This window comes from Neopsephotus bourkii, unplaced genomic scaffold (genome assembly GCF_033783945.1).
Source record: "Neopsephotus bourkii isolate Nb327-2 ecotype Australia unplaced genomic scaffold, CSIRO-AGI_Nbou_v1 NB_1373, whole genome shotgun sequence".
Classification (NCBI taxonomy): domain Eukaryota; kingdom Metazoa; phylum Chordata; class Aves; order Psittaciformes; family Psittacidae; genus Neopsephotus; species Neopsephotus bourkii.
In genome coordinates this window covers 4,542,150-4,565,375 of record NW_026901852.1, presented here as the reverse complement: position 1 = coordinate 4,565,375, position 23,226 = coordinate 4,542,150, and the positions used below count along the sequence as shown (strand labels likewise).

The following is a 23,226-nucleotide window of genomic DNA, read 5'->3' as shown; positions in this document are numbered from 1 at the left end:
ATTAAAGCAAACAAAATAACTTCAATTCCGCCACCCCACACAAACTGGGCAATACCCTGCGAATAGTTTTCAGTAACTTATACCTGGCTGTCAGATATGGACTGAGCAGATTTTCTGTATTCTTTCCATAAACATTCTCATCAGATGACAAACTGCAGCAGTAAAATGTTATAAAACAATCCTAAAATCTACATAGTGCCATCACACAGTATCTTGCTGTCACTATTATGAGCCTGATGAATGCAAAATAGCTTTCATGGGCTCTGGATCAAATCACAAACCCAGTTACAACTTTTGTAGCTTCACTTAACTGTTCCATGCAAACAGAGATAACATAAGAGCATGAACTTTAAGACATATCATTAAAGACAGAGCTTTCGGTACCCTTTCCTCAATATGAAGGCTGACTACAAGGAGCACATAACGATTACAACCATGCAAAAATAAGCACAAGTTTTGATAAGCAGTAAGTAAAAATGAAGAATGTCTGCACACTGAGGTGTGTTGCTTACCTGTAAAAAATCCCATCCTATAAGACCAGCAGGTTTTAAAGTAGGTCCAACAGCTTTTATAGTAAGAAAATAAGCAGAACCAGCCAGTGTCTTGGTTGGATTACAAGCATCAGCTATGAAAATGTCAATGGTATTTATGAACAGTGGAGTGATGGAAGCTTCAGAATAGTTTGAGAAGATATGGAAAATTCCTTTCCAGAATTTTTTTTCAGTACATATGCAAAGTTAAGGCAAAATGCCTTTCCTTAAATAAAGCATGAATAATGCATTCTCTATGGATAATGCAAACAGGATTGTAACAAAAAATTTTAAAAGACCACCCATAATAGGTATTTGCTGAATTCCTAAAATAGAGCAGTTGTATCTGTGATTGCTGACACACACTACCTCCTTCTTTCTAGTGGATAGATGTATTTAAGTTTGAGTGCTCAAAAAAAGCTATCTTACTTTTCATTATAGATTAACTGGTTACAACCCTGTGTGTCAGAGACAAGCGCATTTGTAGTTCTTTTTCTAAAGTCAATTATTTTAAGCTTTAAACTTCAAGCTGTGCAATGTTCTGTCCCTGAAGCAGCAAAGCTTTTCAGTGTATCAAAGCGTACTGTAATATATGAACAACTTCTTCACAGTCATCAGTATCTTGAAAACGGCAATTGGTGAATTGTGTGTTTCAAAAATGATGTCAAAGTTTCACCTCACTACTTTAAAAGTAAATAATTAAAAAGCACAGTGACTCTGTAATCCATTTATTTTTTGCCATATTTTTATGGCAATGTATTTATTTTTCTTTTATGCCAGCTGTGACATTATGTGAAATAAGGCAAAAAGAGGCACAGTTTTAATCTTTCTTAGTTCAGGATCAAAGCCTATACTCAGGTCACAAGAACTGAGCTGACAGACCAACACAGCAAGCCAGTAAAGCAGAATGATGCAATCACTGTCTGATAACTATCAAGAACCAGAAAGAAATCTATTTTAGGAGAAAAAGAACATCACTGAGATATAATTCTGGCTTTGTAAGATTACAAAATGTGGAACTTGTAGTTTTTATTTGCCCCAGTGGTTTCGCATTGTATTTCTACCCATTTAGCCCATATTCCCGGGATAAAACATGTTCAGGGAATACAACATGCTGCAACCTTGGCCTGGTGCAATATTTCATTCTAAGAAAAAGCATATTAATCATTAAAAAAATGTTCTCTGGAATTAGGAACAAAAGAGCAGCAGTAACAATTTGCAAGCACTTCGGCTTTGTGATTCAGCAGCCTTGTGGCTGTGCTAACCCAGCATTTCAAAGCAAACTTCAGTTGTACTGACACAATTTCCCATGTCTGTAGTTCCATAGGAGAGAGAAGGTCTCTTTAAATTTTTCCCCTATTTTCACCTCGAGGCTTCAGGAGAATCCTTTGAAGTTTCTAACCTAAGGTTTCTATGGGACAACAATTTACATAATTCAAAGAAGAGCTTTAAGGGAAGATCACAAATTCCTACTTGTTAAATTAACAAACATCTACCCTTACAGGGAAAACAAAAAAGGAGAAGGAAATATAATTAAAAACCTCAGAACTCTTCATTAACAGATTATCATGTTTTTAACCTCCTAAGCATTCTACTTACACCCCCAAACAATTTCACTTGTAGTCTGTTTATCTTTCTGAGACCAGCAGTAATCTCACAAAGGCAGCAACTTGCAAGCAAAACTTGTGGGTAGGACTGAAAAAAAAGGATACAATTCTTCACTGTATCATGATAAGATCTCGGATCCTTTTTTTTTCCATAGTTTAGATTTCTTTATTCAAATAAAACACAGTAAATTCAGTTTGCCAAGACACAATGTTCTCTCTGCTTGCTGTCACTTGAATAATGGAATCTAGCATTCGCTTCAAGAATAATTTCAGAATGAGCCCATAAACTCATATGTCCTCTAACCTCTCCGAGCAGTAGCTTCCGCGTTCCCTCAAAGAATGTAAACAACTTTAAAAACAACATACTACTAATGGATAAAACATTACTTTTCTCTGGACAAGGCCAGTAAATAAGCCTCCTTTCTGTCAATGCTATTTGCAGAATGATGTTAACTGCACGCTCAGATAATGGTTAACAAATTTCAATGAAGTCTGTATTGTGTATCAAATCCTGAACTTGGTGATATTTTAGGTTCTAGAAAGCTGCCTGTGGCTTCTAAGACCTAAATCATCAGTCTAAATCCAGCTAAAAAGCAGAGTGAAACAATACACAGATATTAGGTTACACATGTGGCTGAGATTACATGTTAGCCTAAAGGATATTTGAACCGCTTTGAGTGTTTTATATAATAACACCACATTGAACTGCACTGTGGAAAGCAGTTAATCTCCTTGGGCATATCACCCAGCAGCAATTCTTTCCTAACTTTTCCCACAGATTCATGGCAAATTTCCAAAAATTTGGAGATCTTGTGAGTTTAAGCCTCTTTAAATTCAGATTGCTATCTAAAACTCCCTCATTTCTGATCCAGAAGTCTCATTAGATACGATCTTCCCATTTCTTGTTATGCTAGAAAAGCTCTGAGAGCTTCCTTTCCTATGCAGCTGCAATACAGCAGTTGCCATTAAAGGATGTGCTGCTGAAATACTGCAAGCACAAAGGGGATGTTTATACATCTGCAATGCACAAAGTGAACATGCGGCATGAGCCCGTACAAATGAGACCTCAGCAACATTGACCACCAAGTTCCTTCCATCTGAATGCAACCAAAGAGGATGTTCCAGAAGTTAGATACGTCACAGGGCTATACTGAGTTTTAAATCCCTGAAGACAGCCTCTTTTCCTGCCCAACACTTACTCCATCCTTACTCTTTAACTGTCTAAAAACACAGCTAGTGAGATTTTCTGGATGTCCTAAGAAGCTAATTAATTTCCCTTTTAGAACTTGTTTTCCTACTGTATGGATCCATAAATGAATCCATGGGTTACACTCCTCAATATGTTCAGTACAGCTATCTACTTTCTGAAAGAGTTGCTTATACCTGATGTTTTCTTTAAGAAATGCTTAGATGTCTTAAAAAGTGGATGAATTCAGTTTAAAATAACCTTTATCTAATTTCTACTTCAGAAATTCACCAAAACAATACTACAGGCTGAAAATCTGAAAGAGGATGGCATCACTCCTTGGCACGCTTCTTAATTAAGTCTAATGCATTATGCATGATGCCCTTTTGGCTCTAATGTGACATTGCCAGCTGTGGTTCAATGCTTAGATTCCTGGTGGGAAAGTACAAGATACTGTAACACTTTTCTTTCAGTACGTTAGCTCTCAGTGATGGAAAATGTAACTTGAGAACTGTTCTATCAAATTTATTATGTACTATTTACTTGTATTATAACATGGAACATTTTATATATCTAATGTATTCATAACAATACATTACTGAAATGCACATCAAAAAACCTGCAGGGAATTGGAGTTATTTTCTGAGAAACCTCAGTATGCTTAGATGCTATTCCCAGGTGATCAGATACACTATTTCCCTGCTGTAGAAGATGATGGGTAAATAGTGCAGCTACATCACTCTAGAGACTTTGAATGGCAGAGACACTACCTTCAAAATTATCATTAAAAAAAGAAATGGTATCAATATTTATGCTGCACTATAGGGTTGCCTGTTTGCAGGAGTGGTATTAAGAGGATTTCTTCACTCCTGGGTGGAGAACAAAACACAGTGCTGTCCAATATTTACATTTCTAAATATTTTCTCCCTTTTGACACTTCCCACGCACAATATTATTGTGCAAAGATGCCCCCTCATTACATGCACAACCACCATATTTGGCACAGGAAATGCCCAAGTCATCAATCTCCTGATATTGGGATAGCATTCTGGAAAAATGACATGACACGCTTCACCCTGTACCTGCATTCTTCCTGGGCATCTGTTTGGCACTGTTCAGAGACGGGAAACTGGGCCAAACAAGCCGCTAGCTGTTCTTACATTAGCATGTCTTATGCAGCCCTTATTGAGATCGGAGCCTGATTTTGACTTTTCTTTGGCACTTTGTACAAATTAGCTTTCCAAAAGAGGATAAAAGGTATTTAGCAAGAGGTTAAAATTTCATGTTTCAAGAGAAAAATTACCTGAGCATACAGAATTAATGAAAACTGATGAATATATGAAAAAATCCTTCATCTACATATAACACCCTCTGTTCAACATGTTTTCATAACCCTTCCTGAAAATGAAGCTCTTTATAAACATCCATTGATCTGTGTAAGCACCACACACTGATTTTTTTGTTCTATATGATAAACATGAGTTACCTGAGCCAGGCATTTTCGATACCTATTGAAAGTCATTATTCATACACCTCTCTGCGCTGTCTGTATTTCTGTAGTTCTATAAATGCAACAGTGACCTTTAAAAAGCATTAATTGCATCTACTTTATTTGCCATACTTTCCTGTTTCCAGAACATGATTAATTTTTGGCAAAGCATATGCTTCGCACAGCTGAAAACCCTGGCAATTCACAAATATAAATTAGTCAGACAACAGGAAACACTGTCCAAAACTCTGCCATCATTTAAGCCATCCAAACACTCTGAAATGAGTAAATCAGCACAGAAGAACATAGTGTGTTCTATCTTCAGGGTGTAGGGGTTTTCTGAATTCAGGAAGCAGCTTTAAGGAGCAGAATTTCTGTTATTATTTTAAGATTGGGTTTCTGAAGACAGAAGAGAGTAGTATCACAGACTTTTCAAGAAACCACTTATTTATTAGATTATCTAAATGTACTGATCTTCTGTGTGATTCTGCAAAGCTTCTTGAAAAAACTTACTTCTAGAAGCTTATAAATTGACCCCTTTCATTCTTCTATCACCTGAATGGAAAGTTAAGTACCTAAAAGGACAATTTTCCTTCTTGTGTACTTGGCAAGGCATACATAACACTGAAAGGAAGAATTATAACTGGGTCTTTTTGCATGTATTAAAGATAGAACGAGGTGGCCTCTCTAGATCACATCTTAAAAATTAGTTATAGAAATATGCTGAATTCCTATTAGCTGTGGTTCCATACATAGTTAAAGTTTGTAAGTTAACCTTCACAGTGCCTTCCATGAATGCTCGGTTCCCTTATACCACCTCTGAAAGGATTTTTTTCCCCAGCACAGCTACTGATATTATTTAAATGATTTAAAGTAGTGTAATTGCATTATTATTAGTTTTAAGAGTCATACCATTCCGACAAAACCCCATTAATCCTTAGAGGACCTAGCAGTCTGACGACAACAACCTTAACCTTACACACAGAGAGTCACTGTGCATGGGAAAGAGACTTAACAGTTATTAAATACAGTGTGTGATGCAGGAAAAGATGGATTAGTACAACAATGCAGGAAAAGTAAAATATTTATGCTACATTGTGTAGGAAGAGAAAGACTGAGAAAATTAAGCTGAGGATGTCCCTTTGGGAAATGATTTAAAATGCTGGTTTGTAGCAGTTTTATAATATAAGAGACATTGTAGCGGAATGTATTCTGAGATCACAATATAAATAATTCACGCTTCAGTAATAATCAGAATCTACTTACTATGAAAAGGAACATTAACTAAAACTCACAGCCCCTTCCCTCTTTTCAGTCTCATTTAAAGGTGACTACACAAATTTTTAGATGTGGAAAGTGGAGAATGGAAAAAGGAAGTGTTTCACAGTAGTTCGTAGCCATTTGCCATGGAATAGCAGAGTCCAAAACCTAACATCCATTGTCATGCTGTCCAATTGCTGAATACTTTTTTTGCAATTCTATGAACTATTATATTAATAAGGACAGCCAGGACTTGAAAGGAGTCCTTATTATTCAGGTTTCCTTAGTTCTGGACAATTACTTTTTAATGACCAATCAGTTTACTAGAAGAGAACAGAAAGCATTAATGATGAGACAGGTTACCTGCCATGTTTTATAGATCTATGTTTACTGTTTCTTACTATCAATGGAAATTGTATATATGCTTTACCCAGAAGGCCCATAGTGACACACAGTCACTCTCCTCCAGAGCCACTTCTCTTAACTGCCAAGTTGACATTATAGATCACCTTCTTCGTCATCTTTTTTAAGGAGATAAAACAATGCACTGAATACGTCTCCACTTACAGAATGGCCTTACGTGGGAACACATAAAAGCTCTCTACATGCTTCCCCCCTACAAGCATGAGACTCCAGGCTGAGCATCACTACTCTTAGCCCACGTAATTAGGCAAGAGTAAACCCTGCTGCCATCAAGAAAGTGTGTTTTTGCTAAAAGTACTCACGCAAAAGTGAGATAAAATGGTGTAAACTGGATTCCCTTAAACCTTCTCATGTACACATTAACAGTGTTAAAATAATCTGTTTGTGTGCTTTTGAGCAGAAGAGATAAAGGGCAATTTATGTTATACCCTACTCAAGTTTCATCCACCTCGCAAATGGTGTGTGGTGCAAAAGACTTGTTATGCCAAAACTAAAATTAGTCTGTGCACATGCTAAAAAAGGCAATGAAAATTTTACTGAAGATGCAAACCCAAGTGTTTTGTAAATTCCACTTCTTTCCCATGGTGAAATTCTCTTGTGTACAATTATAATTTACTAAGCTTGCTGTTGTTGGAAAAGAAAATAATAATAAAAAAAGAAGTTGTATTAAAGTGCCCAAATGAATTCCAAGGAGAATCATTTCCTGTATTTAGAAAAGAAGCTGCAGAAGAATCAGATTTTATATGCAGTTTCCTTTTTCCTGACTCTTCCTTTGGGGTGCGTTAGTTGTTTACTTCTAAGAGCAACACCTAACAAACACAATATTAAATGGTTTCCCAGAACCACTTGAGTAAAACAGGCTTTCTTTAAATAGCTTTTAAAACAGTTAACAAGCATAACTGAGCCCTCCTGATAGCTACCCATGTGGGCATTACATTCCTGCTTATTTTAAAGAGAGGTTTCATTTTTGTAAATTCATTTTTGTACAGAATCCATTAGTGACAAATTGTGACTAGTGCTTTATGGCTATAAAATACAAGAAAAAGCACAAAGGGTGACCAGTGGGTTCATACAGACATTGTACTCAGGTCTCTTCTGTCCAAATGGGGGATCCTACACTAGGTGTGTGTATGGTCTTGAGACTCAGGTGCAGAGGAAGGACAGAAAGGAAGGTCACTGCACATCGCAGCAGGGCAGCAGATCCTATGACAAACCAAGCAGGCACACTTCTTCCAAGGGGGGCTGTCACAAGGTGGATTACCCTTATCCTTTCCAAGATGAAACTAAGAGCCATAATCTAACCTCAACCTGTAGGATTTCATTTAAAGCAGCATTGTTCAGTTACCCTGTTAGATGAGAAATAATATTCCATTCACACACAAGTTGTAAGATTAAGATTGCCCGACGAGGAACCAACCAGCATAGTGTTACCATAGCTGCAGTGCAAAGCTTATACAGAGATTTTGTGGACCTAGTAAATGCTGGGTCTACTCCAGTTCCGTTCAAAGTCTGCTACCCCCTTTGCCCTGTTTGGATGACAATATTGCTGTCTCCCCGGATCTTTATTAAAGCACTGTGTACAAGACAGACAGACTTGCCAAGAGAGTTACTGGCAAAGCATCTGGTAGACATTCTGAAAATTACTTCCCTCAAACATGCCTCAACTGGAGAAACACATTTTCCCAAGAGGAAAAGCGTGTAATATATGGTTACAGCTACTCTGTCCTAAAGGTATGAAAACAGTACCTACAAGGCCTTTAGCTCTACCTATTACCCCCAAAACCTCCTGCTTGCACATAATCACATCAGGATTAAAATCTTGGAAGTTGAATTCTACATTTGGCTACACCAAGATGTTTCTAACGCACTGAACACAGGCCTAATATGCAGGCCTGAGGACCAAAGTAAAACTCAGTGCAAACTCCAGCTTGCCCTCACCTATTTCATGATGGCAGTGAATTCTGGCCACAGATGCTGACTTGGGACTATTCCTGGGCTTGTCGAAGCCTCAGTTACAGCAAAGCAATCCACGGAGCTGCAGCTGCAGCACTCACTTGTATACATGCAAACTAGGAAACAAGCCCTAGCTTTGAGAGGGTGTGAAAGAGTCCTGTTCAGTTTGGGTGCTACATCACAAAATAAAGTCTTTCCTGTCTCAAAGAGAAGCATTTAGACTCTTCTGTTTGATGCTGGAGGAGTAATTTCTCCTATGGGCCCTTGATGGGCCTGGCTGCACTGATAGCATGACTTGAAGTTTAACACTAAAATGACTAATGTGAACAATGAATCTTCAGTGAGCTAACCAGGCTTTAATAATCCTTTAAGAGCAGCTAGCAATAACTGAGCAGCATAATAGCAAGTTTCCCAAAACCAGGTCATCAAACTGGAAATAGGGGCTTGTGTGTGTGTGAGAGACAATGATTACAGTATTTAATCATCACAGCTTCACCACTACAACTATTCTTGACCACAGTGTCTACTTTTAGACAATACAGTGATCGTGGTCAATGCATTCATACCATGTAGCAGTCAACAGGAAGTCTAAATTTAATGTACACAGTATCTAAGTTTCTGCAAATCTTAGTCTGTCAATATTTGGTTTATTTACATGACTTCTTGACTTTATGCTATATGAAACATCACCAGGTACCACTCTAACTTCTAATGCTTCAGGAAATGCTCCCAAGAATGAGTCAATAACAGTTAATTTTAATTTGCTATGATACAGACTGCCTGTAGAACCTGGCTGGGCATTGAAAACAGCTACTACTGTACATATTCTGTGTATATGCACATATAATAATAGTTAAAATATTAAAATTTAGTTTGACTATAAGTATGTATTAATGTATATAAAAAGGTACTATAACATAAACAGTATAAATAACATTGCTCTATGCTTACCTACCATTTTATTCTACCTTTTCACCATAGTTAACATTTACCATTGAGTAACCTTTGCCTGTAATTTTATATTTAAATGGTATTAAAATATTCCAGCACTAAAGTAGCTAAAATACAGGGTCCAATTCAGTCTTTTGTCCCAAATATGTACAAATTCACATAATAATGAACAGAATTGGGCCCTAAAAAGTTCTAATTTGACACTAATTAATAATAAAAGGCAATGCAAACTTGTGTTAAACTGATTACACCCATACAGCAATATCTGCATAACAGCTTTAGCTGCTTAGCAACAAAAGCACAAGAATACCAGATAAAATGGATTATAAGCTCTAATTAGTCCCAGATGAATGTAACAGTGGCCAGTCAGTTAGGTTAATTTGCACTGTATATCATAAATGACACTCCTCTGAGCTATTATTGCAGAAGACATTTACTTTTTTGTATAAACACACATAACAGAAATAAGACTTGCTTTTACATTACCAAAGACAGTTTTTGTCACATATTACACTGATTCTTCTTAAATTAACTTAGAAAACATGATCTGAAGGCAGTTTTAAATGTTCCTACACTAATAAGGCAGGTCATTTAAAAAATAGAACTCCATTTTACACCTTCTTCAGTGCTTCACCTTTCCATACCGATCCTTGCACACTCTAACATCATTGTATTACTAGATTTCCAAATCCTCCTCGGAAACATTTAAATACAAACTTTAAATAAAAGAAGGACTGATTACTCTTGCTTTTTACAAAGAGATCTGAAGCAGAAAGAGGTTCAGAGATTTGCCACAATAACAAAGGAACATCGTGACAGCTGAAATAGAAATAAAATCTCCTAAATCTCAGCTTTACAACTTCTAGCATTATCCAGGGTGAGTTAGATACAGTGCAAACATGCAGAAAGAAATAGAACCTGAACTGCAAGAGTTACAATCTAGGATAAACCAGTAATAAGCCACTAGGTAGAACATAACGGTTAAGGGATCAATGACGTTGTAGCAGGGTCACTACAGCCAATTTCTACATGTCCTTCAGTTTTGCCAGTGTCATGTGGCTAATCCCTACTTTACAGCACCAGAACACAGGAAAGAAGTGAATGGCCTTGCAGGTCAACTCAGGAGCTGGGCTATGAATAGATACACTGCTTTTAACATGCAGATAACTACAAGGGGGAAAATAAGTAAGTTTTTATGTGTGGAATAAGTCTAACTATTTACCTGTACTAAGCAGCTATCTTTATCCTTTACTTAATCACTTGTTTTCTCAAATAGAAATAGCTATAATGCTGACTAAGGGTCCTTCAAAAGCTATGCAACTCTACCATACAACAGGAAAATTGCTCTGTTCTAGTAGTAAACTCTACTCTGCCTGTGTACAAAGCAATTTTCTTGAACGTAGCACTCGGAAAAGAGCAGGAGAGCACTATTTTCAAATTTATCTAATTTCATTAAATTGGATACAAAAGCAAATGTTAGATGTTAAAAGCAGTGAATTATTGGAATAAAGCTTTCACTGTCTTAATAAAATGAAAAAAAAAAAGATTTCTGATTATCCAGATAACTCATTACAAAGTCTAAGGTATGCACATACACATGTATGCATCTCTTAGGCAGAGTTATAGAACATTTTAAGTACTATGAAGAAGTTTGACAGGGGTGTCTGAGGACTAAAGTGAAGTTTGTTATACTTCTGTTTTGTAGAACCTCAACTTTCCATTAAAAAGGGCTTTATTTTCACAGCTCTGAAACTTCCAGCTGTGAACAAGGCATCATAAAAACAAGGATGATTTCAGAGAAAAGAGCTCTACTTAAACCCCCTCTAACAGCTACCTGGCAGAACCATTATCAATAAAACCTTATGCTGATACCGTTCCTCAGTTGATCACTGAAGCATGGGATGAGGCCGGGGTGAAGAGGACACTGCAGAGGGGAATTGGGTAGCATCAGCATTATTGTCAGGTAAGAAATTCCTTATCGAAAAGACAGAGAACTAGCAAACAGATAAAGAAAGAGAAGATAGAAGGAAGGATGAAGGTGAATGCAAACAGTAGCAGTATTGAAAAAAGTAATTTTCTCAACGACAGACACAAAGAAGTTCTGAATAAATGAAAGATTATGATGAGGAAAGCTCAGTTATTGCAAAAGTGCTGTACCCTCTGTGCTAGGCCAAATACAGAACACAGTATTCTTCATTTATATCCCAGCTGACAGACTACATGCAAACCAGAACTCAAGCCTCTGAATGCATTGATGGATGCACTGGCCATGTTCTGACAAAACAAGAAGGGAAATGCTGTCACAACAGGAGTGTTGAAAAATACTATCCAACTGTGTCATGGTTTTATAAGATATGCTACACTAAAATATCCAAGCTCCTTACATGTAAAAACCACATCAGCTGAGGTCCTACCTGTAGATTTTACATTCTCTCTAACGTGTAGAGTGAGTTGCTGAGCTCTTTATCTTGAGCTTTTGCAGAAGAAATAGCATGCATCAGCTTTACACACTTTTTCCTAAGCTCTGGAACAGAAGCCAGCTTTTGACTTCCAGGTCACTGCAGAATTTGGCAAAACAACCCCTGAAGCATAATGTTTTAATATATATAATTTTAATACAGAATGTTGATTTTCAGGGGGGCTCATTTTTTTTATGGACTTATAAGAAAAATGGTTTGATCAAAGTTAGCATTTGGATTAAGTAGGAACATTAGAATTACCAGTCCCAAGAATATTCCTTTAAAATACGGCAGCTAGATAGGATTTCTAAAAGTAAATTCAGATATGTAGGGTTAAAAACCCATTAGTATATAAACTGTAATGCTGTTATTAGCCATTATTTGGCATGATTTCTGAATTCCAAGATAATTTTAAATATGATCCCTTACTTCTTGTCATAATGATATTATCATTTAGTAAATTATACTAATGCAAAGTCTGCTCTATATAAAACCCAAACAATACTGAAGCATACTTACTATAAAAATCATATACACAACTTCCCTGCAGTGTCTTCACCTTACTGAAGGAAAACACTGACAGAAAGTCGAACTCCTACATTCCCATTTTTGTGGAAGAGGAACAAAGCAAGCAGTCTCACTACCTAAAGTGAACCTTTGAGTGCTTTGACAATGAATACTGAGTCAATCTCCCCATTAAGTCAGGGTGTATATGACAAATACGCTCTACTAGAAATGCAGAATTTAATTCCAGCATGATCACTTCAGGGACCAGTTCTGCAAAGCCCAGCAGCTGTGGCATAGCATATAATCACAGCGTAACTAACTATACACTACTGTTAAATACATTCTAAGCTCTAACATACAATAGCTTTTGTCTCGGTAAAGCTATTTTAACCATAGGCCATGTTTGCTCGAACAAGTTTTTCTACCTGTTTTTTTTTCACTGAACCTAAGCAAATCATTCAGTGACTCATTTACTTGGTACATTTTCATTTGTTGTCATTCATAAATAATTTATAACTGTAGCAGATTTATTGCATTTATTTTTACAGATGTTTTGGATTTTGTCGTTCTTTAGAAGGAGTTCATTGCGAACAGTTCATCGGCTGTGCTCAAAAAACCTCAATTTTTCAGTGCTGGACTTCTGTTTTGGTATCACTCGGTGGAGTTTTTGGTTTTTGGGGAGAGTCACTAGCCTATGCCTTGTAACTACAAATCATTTAACTATAAGTTCCTCTGAGTTCAAACAAAGCCACAAACTATAGTTACTCTCTGGTCAAGAGACCTAGGAAGCAAGGAGATGGTGAGAAACACTTCTGAATATCTTTTTGATGAGTGGCTTTGAAGAGCAGAGAAGAAGGCACAAAGCATGATACAAATGAGAGGAGAACAGATGAGAAATAGAAAAGGAAAGAAATCTCCAGGAAACCAGGGGAGTATCAGGAGAACCTTCTGTCATCATTTCTTAATTCACTTAATGTAGCCATGATCTTTACTGATGTTCTGCCACATGATTCACATCAGTTTGCTGATACATTTATTTATACTTCAGTGAGTTCAGTCTGCCTTAGTCCTAAAGGTCCCTCTCTGTTCACAGAGTTTATCCCTCACCCCATACAATCTTTTTATCACTTACTTTATCATTTTTACATTTTATCACTTATCTGAAGCAAAATGCTCAATTCTAGTTCTAGAATAAAAAAGAGTTAAAACATTTAAAAAGTATGTTCACACATATATTCAAATGAAATGAAAATCTGAACATATGAAACATCCTTTGTAGACATAAATCGTACACACACCTTCCGGGGCCACTCTTTTGTGTCAGCTTCAAAGTACATAAAACACTGATGAATCTTCGCTATTTTAAGAACTGTATAAACATATTTAACATTTGCTATTTACATACTTGAAGAGGCTGTCATCTTGATCCTACTAGCCATTTTCCGATGGCTTTCCTACTGCCCTATTTATCTTTCCTGACAAGTCTGCTGGAAGTTCTTTCAGATACAGCTTTTCTGTAATTCTACACACATAATTATTGTGATTGTTCATTTTTGCCATACACAGTTCTGGTTAAAACATGTGAATATATACATATTTACACATGCACACATATACACACCATTAGTAACTCTTAATTTTATTTGATATGCTAATTTAATTATTTGATCTATCAAATATTTCCATTAAGTTGACTCAGATACTCAAATGTAATGTCTTACTGAAAGAAAACACAAAACAAAACAGACGTTTGAAGGAAGTTGATTTCTTTTCAGGTATTTTATGTAAAACATACATATATACTAACATCTGAACTTCTCACCTACAGGTCAAAAACTCACCCTGTTGAAAAGAATGGTATATTTAGTTCAGTGGCCAAAAGTTCAAACCTTAGTGCTCTGAAATAGTAAACAGTTTATCAGGCACTTAAAAAATAAAGGATGCTTCTGTAAATACAATTATAAATGACTGTTAGTCTACCTGTACAACAGATTCACCGGGGGGGGGGGGGGGGGGGGTGGGGGTGGAGAAAGGGGGTTTGTTTGTCCATAAAGCTTTCTGGACAAACAGGTAAAAAACTGTCAGCTCAGCTGAATGGCAAGAGAGAAACAAGAGACTGAGAAATGAAACCCTGAAATATCACGTGAACACTACTGGTTTCAAGCACTTAGACTGACGGATTCAGAAATCCTACAGTGTCAGCTGCACCATCCAAACGTTCACTTACATTTAAAAAGCAAATACAAAATATGTGCTATGAAGAGGAGTTCTGTATGAAAAATCACCAACAAAGAACACACCATGGGAACAGGCTCTCATTATCAGCTCTCTCTCCCCTTCCTTCTCTCTGCTCCTCAAGCACCTTAGCATTACAGGAACTTATTCGATAAGCAGTATTCGTACTTCCTGTCTTGTCTGAACATTTTACATGCTACATAGCACAAGGAAACTGAAAAGATGAGTGTCCTGCCCTAATATAATTTCCAACATAATTTTAGAATTTTTACTCTAAATACTGGATGTTAAAAAAATCTGCACTGAATTCAACAAATAATAAAACACCAGAACCAACCCAGAAAATGGCACCTCATTTGTGGTTTATGCATGGGGGGGTGTAATTTTTTAACTCACTTACTGCCACCTCCTGGTACTTAGAAGGTAAGAGTAATGCTATTAAACAGAGGCCAGTACTCTGAAATGTCAAAAATGTTTCAGAAATATTTTTTTTAAATAATGCTGTGCTTTTTACATTGCTACCTTTTATTCTGTAAATAGTAAATATTGTTCCTTCAGAATAAACTGGTAAAGGGTTCATGCAGCTTACCTTCGTCTGGAAGCAGCAGTACAGTTGTGTTAGGTATGGGTGTTTCCGTGCTAATGCCAGAATTCTCTTTTCTGTCATTGTACAGTCTACATCATCATCCTGAAGTATGACATCTTTCTTCAAGACTTTCACTGCATATACTTCATCTTTTCCTTTTAGCTCAGCTAACATTACCTAAACCAAACAGAAATTCTGTTTACATACGAAAAACAAATACCATGAAACGTGTTGTGTATTAGTTTGACAGCACTGGAAATACATATTTGCCTGAATTAAGTTGTAAGTTTATAAAATTAAAAGTGAAGTAATGCAATTTTAGAAAACTATACCTCTGGTACTCTTTAAATTTGAAACAGATGGTATCTATTCTGTTTGTTAGTTAAGAATGCAGAAGAGAAAATGTTTTTATCCCCTCATTCAATATATTAACAAGTACCTACTAGTAAGATCTCAAAAACTAAAAAAGGAAGGAAATTGATAGAGGCAGGAACTTATTTTCCACTTTTATCTCCTATTTTCAGTAGTGAGATTTGAGTGACGAACTTACTGTACAATCCTACGCACCATTCTGTCTGCTCTCAAGTTGTTGATTTTAACTACTATTATTGTTTAAGGTTCAAGTCCTATAATCTGTTTAAAGGTCAGTTCTGGCTTGGAGCCAGGGTAATCTTCAGAGAAAGGATTACAAAACAGGGAGACAAAAGAACTGCTTCAGCCCCTCAACTCTGTGCATCTGCAGTTCCCCTATACGAAGGAAGGGTGTACTTGGAAAACAGATTCATATTTCAGTCCTCCTCTTTTACTCCACAGTTCACAGCCATGTGAAAATAAAATCTATAAGCCCTGTAAATAGAGAAATGCCCCTTCCATTCTCATCAAATCCCTACTGCAGGAAGGTAGCTGGTGAGTTTCATCTTTGCTGCGTATGTGGTATTTTGGGCAGCTGTCTAAGCCTCTTGCACTCATCATATCTGAGTGGAAATGCTTGAGTTTCTCCAGCACTGAACACACCTGCTAAGTAAAAACAAGCATACAAATTGCTCTATGAAATAAGTAAACTTGAACTGGGCATCATCTAGAAAGAGAATGAACTCAGAACTCCACAGCATTATTCCTGAGCTGATTTTTCCTGCTTGACTGTAGCTAATTATCTTGTTGAACAGTATGTATGTATGTCATCATCACCAATCTCCTAAAATAGCGAAACATTGACATTTTGTTTCAAAAGGCTTGACACTAGCTAATGGAGTGAGCTGAAACACAGAAAACGTCAGTTAATCAGGGGGCTGATACTCCTGATCTGTGCGGTATAAGCTGTTCATACCCAATGGGTAAAAGGAAAATCCTAGGGTGGAAGCACTTTCTGAATGTCACTGTGAATCCTTTCAAAGCAGGGCAGTAAAAAAAACCCTATACACCATAAGGAAAAAATCCCAACAAAATAAACAAGGAAAACCCAAGCTACTGACCTTGCCAAAGCTGCCTTTCCCTAATACTTTGATGAAGTTGAACTCTTCAAGGCCTATTCGCTTGGTCTGGGCCTGTTTGACCTCCCCATTTTCACCATTCTCCCCAGGTTTAAGTTGGCTGTCTGCTGACGATGTGGCTGCTCCTCTGTGTTCCTCTCCCCGATTGTCAAATGATAATGCTTTCCTAATGTTGTTTTCCAGCTCTTTGATTTCTGTTGAAATGTGAGAAAAAAGTGTTTGTTCTAACTAACCATCAAGTAAACAGCCTGTGTCTGTATCAGATTGGGAAGGGATATTCATCATTCTCAAATGCTGTGTAGACCATTCTGTGGTTAAGGGTATATATTCAGCAAACTGCTTCTCCACCTTACAGTAATCAGCCAAACCCCTGCTCTAACAGGAAGGGTGGCCTTTTAAAATGAAGCAAAGAGGATGACATATCCAAAACTTGAAAGATAAGGCAGAATAGTAGCCAAATAGTTGTTTTAGTGCTCTTGGGTTTTCCTGTACCACAGAGAAGTACTTTGTTTTGAATACCCCTATCTTCCTGCAGCACTTACTCATCTTCCTGCTTAAGTATTTTAGGTATTTTAGAGTTGTGTCTTCAAAAGTTCAAAGGATAGTTGGGCACCACAGTCCTTGAAGTCAAACAGAATGGAGCATCTTACTCAGATCCAGCTGTTATCAGATGCCTGCCAATAAAGGATTTGACCACTTCCTAGTGCCATTTCAAGCAGCAATTGTGTAGATCTGCTAAAGAGTTCTGAAGGTTTCTCAGTGTTATATACCCAATTTAGTCCTGGTAACTAACAGACCTCGGGGTCTGCCTCAAGCTCTTGCCTGATGGCCTTGGAAGGAACAACTTTACTGGACTACTGGCTGTGAAATCAAAAGGTTGACAAATTTAGATGAATTCTGGACTCAAAGTTTAACAGTACTTATTACCATGGAGCTTTGGAAGTGTCTTCCCAAAAAATAAGGCTGAAAAATTTTCTCAACTAAAAACAATTTAAAAGAATTTGATACAAAGGTACCCATCTTGATGTATGTATTTTTCATTCATCAGTTTACACATGCGATGGTACATAAGATGCCTCATAGACTTCTGATCTTTAAAAACAACAATCAGACCAGATTCAAAAAGTGCTGCTGATAACTGGATGATCTTTTGAGGTCCCTTCCAGCCCTTGTGATTCTGTGATTCTGTCAATCAGGGCTGCACTGCTCAATGAAATCAGGTCGTATCAGTAACGATTAAAATATCTGTCTTCAAAACTATGCATGAAAAAGTTCACTGAAAGGAAGCATGGTTTTACAAAGCCTTTAGAGACAACACATGCTAGAATAGCCTAAATGGATGGAAGTGTTTTTTATCACAGATCTTCAACATGGAATTGCAAGGAGACAACTTTACCTCAAAATCTTATCAATAGATTGAGGGTTTTAGATAAATAAAGGTTCTCTCAAGTTCTGTGGTACTATTTAAAACGTCCTCACTCTTAGAACGTATAACCTCCTTACATAAAGATACTTGGTTAGGCAAGGACTCATCTAGTAAATATTACAGTATTTTCAGATGACTGTTTTATAATTTTCCCTTTAAAAACACTTTAATTTCACAGATTCAAATGAAAGGAAGAGCAGTCCCTTTTAATAAGTTTTTGCCATTCATAACTTTAAGTCCTTAGTGGTAATTAATTTGTTGGTTTGGTTCTAATGAGGCTGTTGCTCATAGCTTTTTTACTCCTTATAAAGAAGTAAGATAAGTGACAATACATATAAATTAGGAACTAAAAAAGAGATATTCAACCTTGATCACATGGAGAAGTTGGCGCTGACTTTGACCGATCTTCTTCTGATGATGTGCTTCCAGGAACTGGTTGTTGAGTCTCTGCACCTGCAATTAGCTAACAACAATTCCAAAAGGGGTACTCAGCTATGAGATTCTCCCATGCCAAGAGGAAATTTAATTTAACAACTTTAATCCACAAGTACAAGTATGAAGGAAACTGAAGATGTTACAGAAACAGATTACCCCTATAGATTCTCCCTGGCAGGACCTCAACCATAATGCTGATGTCATTTCATCAAATAGGGTCATAATATAAACAGAGAAAGAGATAGCAATTTAAATAGAAATGGGTTCTTAAGATTAAATAAGTGTAATTAGCACACCCAGCAAATGGGAAAGTTTTGAATAGCCACTATGAGTCTGTGTAGAAGTCTACCCAGTAAATACATTTAATTGCAAGTATCAACAAGCACTACAAACTCATCAGTAACATCATAACAACATCTTTTCCCAGGAGTCACAGATCAAACAACTTATTCCTGTAAGACTGAATTTATTTCTGTGACATTTTAAAAACTGTGTACATGGGACCCATGTGTGCAATAATCAGGAAAAATAACAGAACCAAATGTCAATGTTTTAAGAAATTATGGTAAAAACTGCATATTTCTGTAAATGAGAGAAATGTGCCTCTTTGTCACAACCATGCAAATAGAAAGTGTGGCCATATTCTGAGCCAGTATACATATTTTCCATCCAGAATAACTCCATCAGCTTTGGATGTACTTATGGGTGACCTGTGCTTTTTATTTCCAGAACAGCCTATTTTTTCCTAGAATAGTGATGATAACTCTGGAACTATCACCTGGCAAAGAGCTCTTCTTCATGAGGATCAGCACATTGCTCCCTTATCAGCATTTACAATGCAAAGCAGTAGTGCTCTGTCTCAATCAATCAATTATCTGATGCCAATTCTGAGCCAAAGAGACATTTATGTTTTTCTGAACTGTTGAGTCAGACACTGTTTCTCTGTCAAATCTCCTTCCTCAAAATTACAAAGGGGAAATCCTTCTAGGCTCTATACAGATCCCAGGTTTGCAAATTTTTAGCAGGTCAAAATAATCTTCATATCAAAATTCAAAATGGATGACTTGCACTTATAAATCACAAGCTAAAGTCTTAGTTCTGTGCTGACTTAAAAAAACCTCTTGTACAAGTCGAGTGTGTGACTGAAACCCCCCCCCCAACTAGTAAAGTTATAATACAGCCATACTTAAGCTAATTTTTCTAGGTGACATTGCATAGTAAAATTACCTTTTTCCTCCTCTGCCCACTATTAGTGATCTTATCTGGAGTAACTCCAAGATCTGCAAGAACTTTTGCTATGCCTCTAGCATCCACTCCACAGTTTGGTGCCACATTTGTTTCACAGCGTCGATGTACATTCATCTTGCAAACTGCAATGAAATGCAAAGTAATACAGTAAATTAAACACTACCTTGGCATGTATTTGTCTTACTTAAACCAGCCCTCTTTGGACCTGCCAACACAGAACAATGTTTTCACACAGTACCTAGAACACACACAGGAACAAATGAAAATATCTAACAATCCTGTAAATCTAACGTAGAACTTGAATAAGGAGTCCTTCCAAGCTTGAATTTTAGCAGTCCACTTCTGAAAATAAACATTAACCCCCCATGTATTATGCTTCTTACTCGTTTTTACTCAAGTAGATTAACTCCTAATGTCGGCAGACATAAAACCAAGAGTGTTTTTAATATAAGTCTTTGGTGCTGTTGAGACACTTTAGGTGGCACCCAATTCACTAAGCTCTTTTTCTAAATTCTTAAATTGGCACCCAATTCACTAAGCTCTTTCTCTTTCATCTCTTGAAAGTAGCATACTAATAAGAGGAAAAAAAGGTTACACTGCTTCCAGGTTATGGGGTAGCAGGCATATAGCCCCATTAGAAACAGCAGAGTGAAGACGTCAGGCACGGATGTCATTTTACCTTAGACTTCACTGCCCTCTTGTGGAGCAAGGCATAAAGCAAGCAAAACTGCAATTGTAATTAAATGCTACATTAACATTCATTTGCTTGAATTCCTCTATTAATTACTTTTTAGAGAAAAAATAATCAAGAAAGTACATATTTATAAAGCTCTATTTCATTATATCATGCATCAGTGATGCTTTCACTGTATAAGCCCTACAGAAACAAAACGTGTTTACCTCTGGGACTATACACAGGCACTCTTATCTAGGGCAGTAACTTCAGAGAGCAGGTGCCTTTCCTTTTCAAGTATGTTCCATGTTACAAGAACAGCAAAATTATATTACTACACGTGGTATATTCAATGCATGTATATTCAGTGAGAAAGGTCAGTGGCAAGTGTTTGACCTAAGATCTATACCAGTGGACACTGAGGAACGGAACTGCGTGAAATACAGCGAGCAGGAAAGTTTTGTAAGGTCCAACTTCATCAAGATATTTTGTAAAAAAAACACAGGAATAATCAGTGGAAATACAGAAGAGGAATAAACCTCTGGAATACACTTTTCATGGTGTTAATAACCACACTGGGCAAGTAAGCACATCTCTGAAGAAGGGAGCATGGTTCAGCACTTGTGAAGATAGAAAACAAAGCAGGCAGAGATGATATTTCCAGCTCAGGTGAGTTCTAGATTTCATGTGGACAATACTGCATGTTTATTGTTACTAATTTAAGATGATGAGGAAAGCACATAGACTCGCTGAACTATTGCTTCTATGCATCTGCTACACAATAATAATGTTATTTTGCATAGATATGTGAAATAATTTGCATGCATATGTGAAATAGCATTATTTTCTACAGTTAAGAGCCAATTGAGCACTATGGTACTCAAGAGATAATATGAAAGTGAAGTAATATATTCACAGAATAAGTGGAGAGATACTATAGCTCTGATTAAAAATCAAAAAGGAAAAAATAATCCAGTTTAATTGAGAAATCTTCTCTGAACATCTCTCCACCATAATCAAGATAGTGTTTGAACAAAATCTTCAATAGTATTAAAGTAACAGTATTTAAAGTCTAACTTTTTATCACTGCTCACTAGCTAGAATCACAAGGAAGGTCTGAACTTCAGAACACTCTCACTCTGTATAACTTTGCTATGAAAGAAATCTTTTCCCTGCTGCTCAGCAATTTGTGACATGAAACATTAGGTCTGACCTTCACCTACAGTTATGTCTCACCTTTAATACTGCAAAGGATATAGTCCATAGATTACATGTTTATATGTATGTGTGTGACTCCACATTTCTGAAGTTGAGAAGTGCAAATAACATGATTCTTGTGTATATGAAGATGCACCTACCTATTCATAAACATGTAGCAAAATCAAAATGCTTCTAATTCCACCAAGTACCATGTTCTAAGAATCTGACAATCTTAATGAGATCATTCCTCTCAATCCACCAATTGAAGTATTTTATTCACTATTTCTAAAATATTACTTTCTTTTGCAAGTGTTTGTATTGTTTTCTCCCCCATTTAGAATATATAGATCTGCTTGAAACAAGGAGATATGGAATCATTGATTTTCGTTAGTCAGCTAAAATGACTTGAATGCATATTCCAGCAGTAACTTCACATACAATTACTGTACATAATACAGAGTCCTTAAACTGCAGAACATAATGAATTCTTTATTTCCTGAAGCAGAAGCAGACCATCACAAAGAATGATTTGGCTAGCTATCAGAATACCTCATCTCTTGGATATCGGCACACACGCCTGGTTCTGCCTAGCCTAGCCAACACATAATAGTAATTTTTGAAGGTGGCATTAAAGGGAAAAGTAACTGGAATAGTGATGTTTAAAAAGTGTAAAAACCACCACTACAAACACAAAAGACAACAGGCATATAAACTGAAGGGATATAAATTCTCATGCTACTAATTTTCTGTCATCTGTTGATTTCCTATGTGGCAATAAACCTACCTTACAGTGGGTGCAAAATGTGTTTCTACACCTCTGCCCTCTGCACCTGTTATTGACTGGTGTTGCAGACAGGATAAAGGACCATTTTCTAACTTTTATGGCAAACCTTACAGCAATCTGCTACTTACTTCCTATTCACTTGTGTACATGCTGGAAAAGAGAGAATAACTTGAAGTCTTTCTAAGTAGCTCACCAAGAAAAAAGAAAAGGTCTGATGTGGCAGTCCTTACCTTTGCATTGTAAACCTTGTCTCAAAAGACCCCAGAGCAACGAACCACAGTGGTCACAGAAGGTGGGCACTTTGTAATTGTGAATGCTGAACTTGTGAGGCATGTTGACACTGAAACGCTGGGATCCCACCTGTTGGGAAAGTATATTTCACACTAATTTCTTTATAATCAGTGTATGCTTTGTTATGTCTTGAAACCAAACAGAATTCAAACAAGATGAAATAGGTCTATGTGCAGATGATGATCTTTGTGTTAGACATCCTCCTGCTCTAGAGGGCTTCTCATACTTTATTTTCTCATACTTTATTTGGAGAAAGGAGGAGGAAGGGCCGCTGCTGTCCAAGAGATAAAGACTAAAGTCTACTTCCTAGTACTTCTGGGAACAACAAATACATAGCTATCAGGAAAGATCTCTTTCTGGGGAAGGCAAGGAAGTCACTCCCAATTGTTTGAGGAGGAGCAGGCCAAACTAATACAGGACTGAGAAAGCGATATCTACCCCAACCTCTTTATCTTTTCATATCCCACTCTTCTTTAGATTATGACAATGATAA

The 23,226-nt window shown here is 36.9% G+C and overlaps 1 protein-coding gene across 3 annotated transcripts in view; it reads right to left on the bottom strand.

Moving 5' to 3' along the window:
• Positions 1-23,226, bottom strand: part of PRKCE (protein kinase C epsilon) — a 285,725-nt gene that overhangs the window by 80,528 nt on the left and 181,971 nt on the right. For 2 of the 3 annotated variants that reach the window (XM_061367216.1, XM_061367214.1), the window contains exons 6-10: positions 22,673-22,805; positions 19,765-19,907; positions 18,469-18,565; positions 16,659-16,870; positions 15,190-15,363 (exon numbers count right to left, since the gene is read on the bottom strand). In XM_061367216.1, coding sequence (XP_061223200.1) covers positions 15,190-15,363; positions 16,659-16,870; positions 18,469-18,565; positions 19,765-19,907; positions 22,673-22,805 — 759 coding nt within the window. The remainder of the gene's footprint in view (positions 1-15,189; positions 15,364-16,658; positions 16,871-18,468; positions 18,566-19,764; positions 19,908-22,672; positions 22,806-23,226) is intronic. The other variant, XM_061367215.1, reaches the window with a different exon arrangement.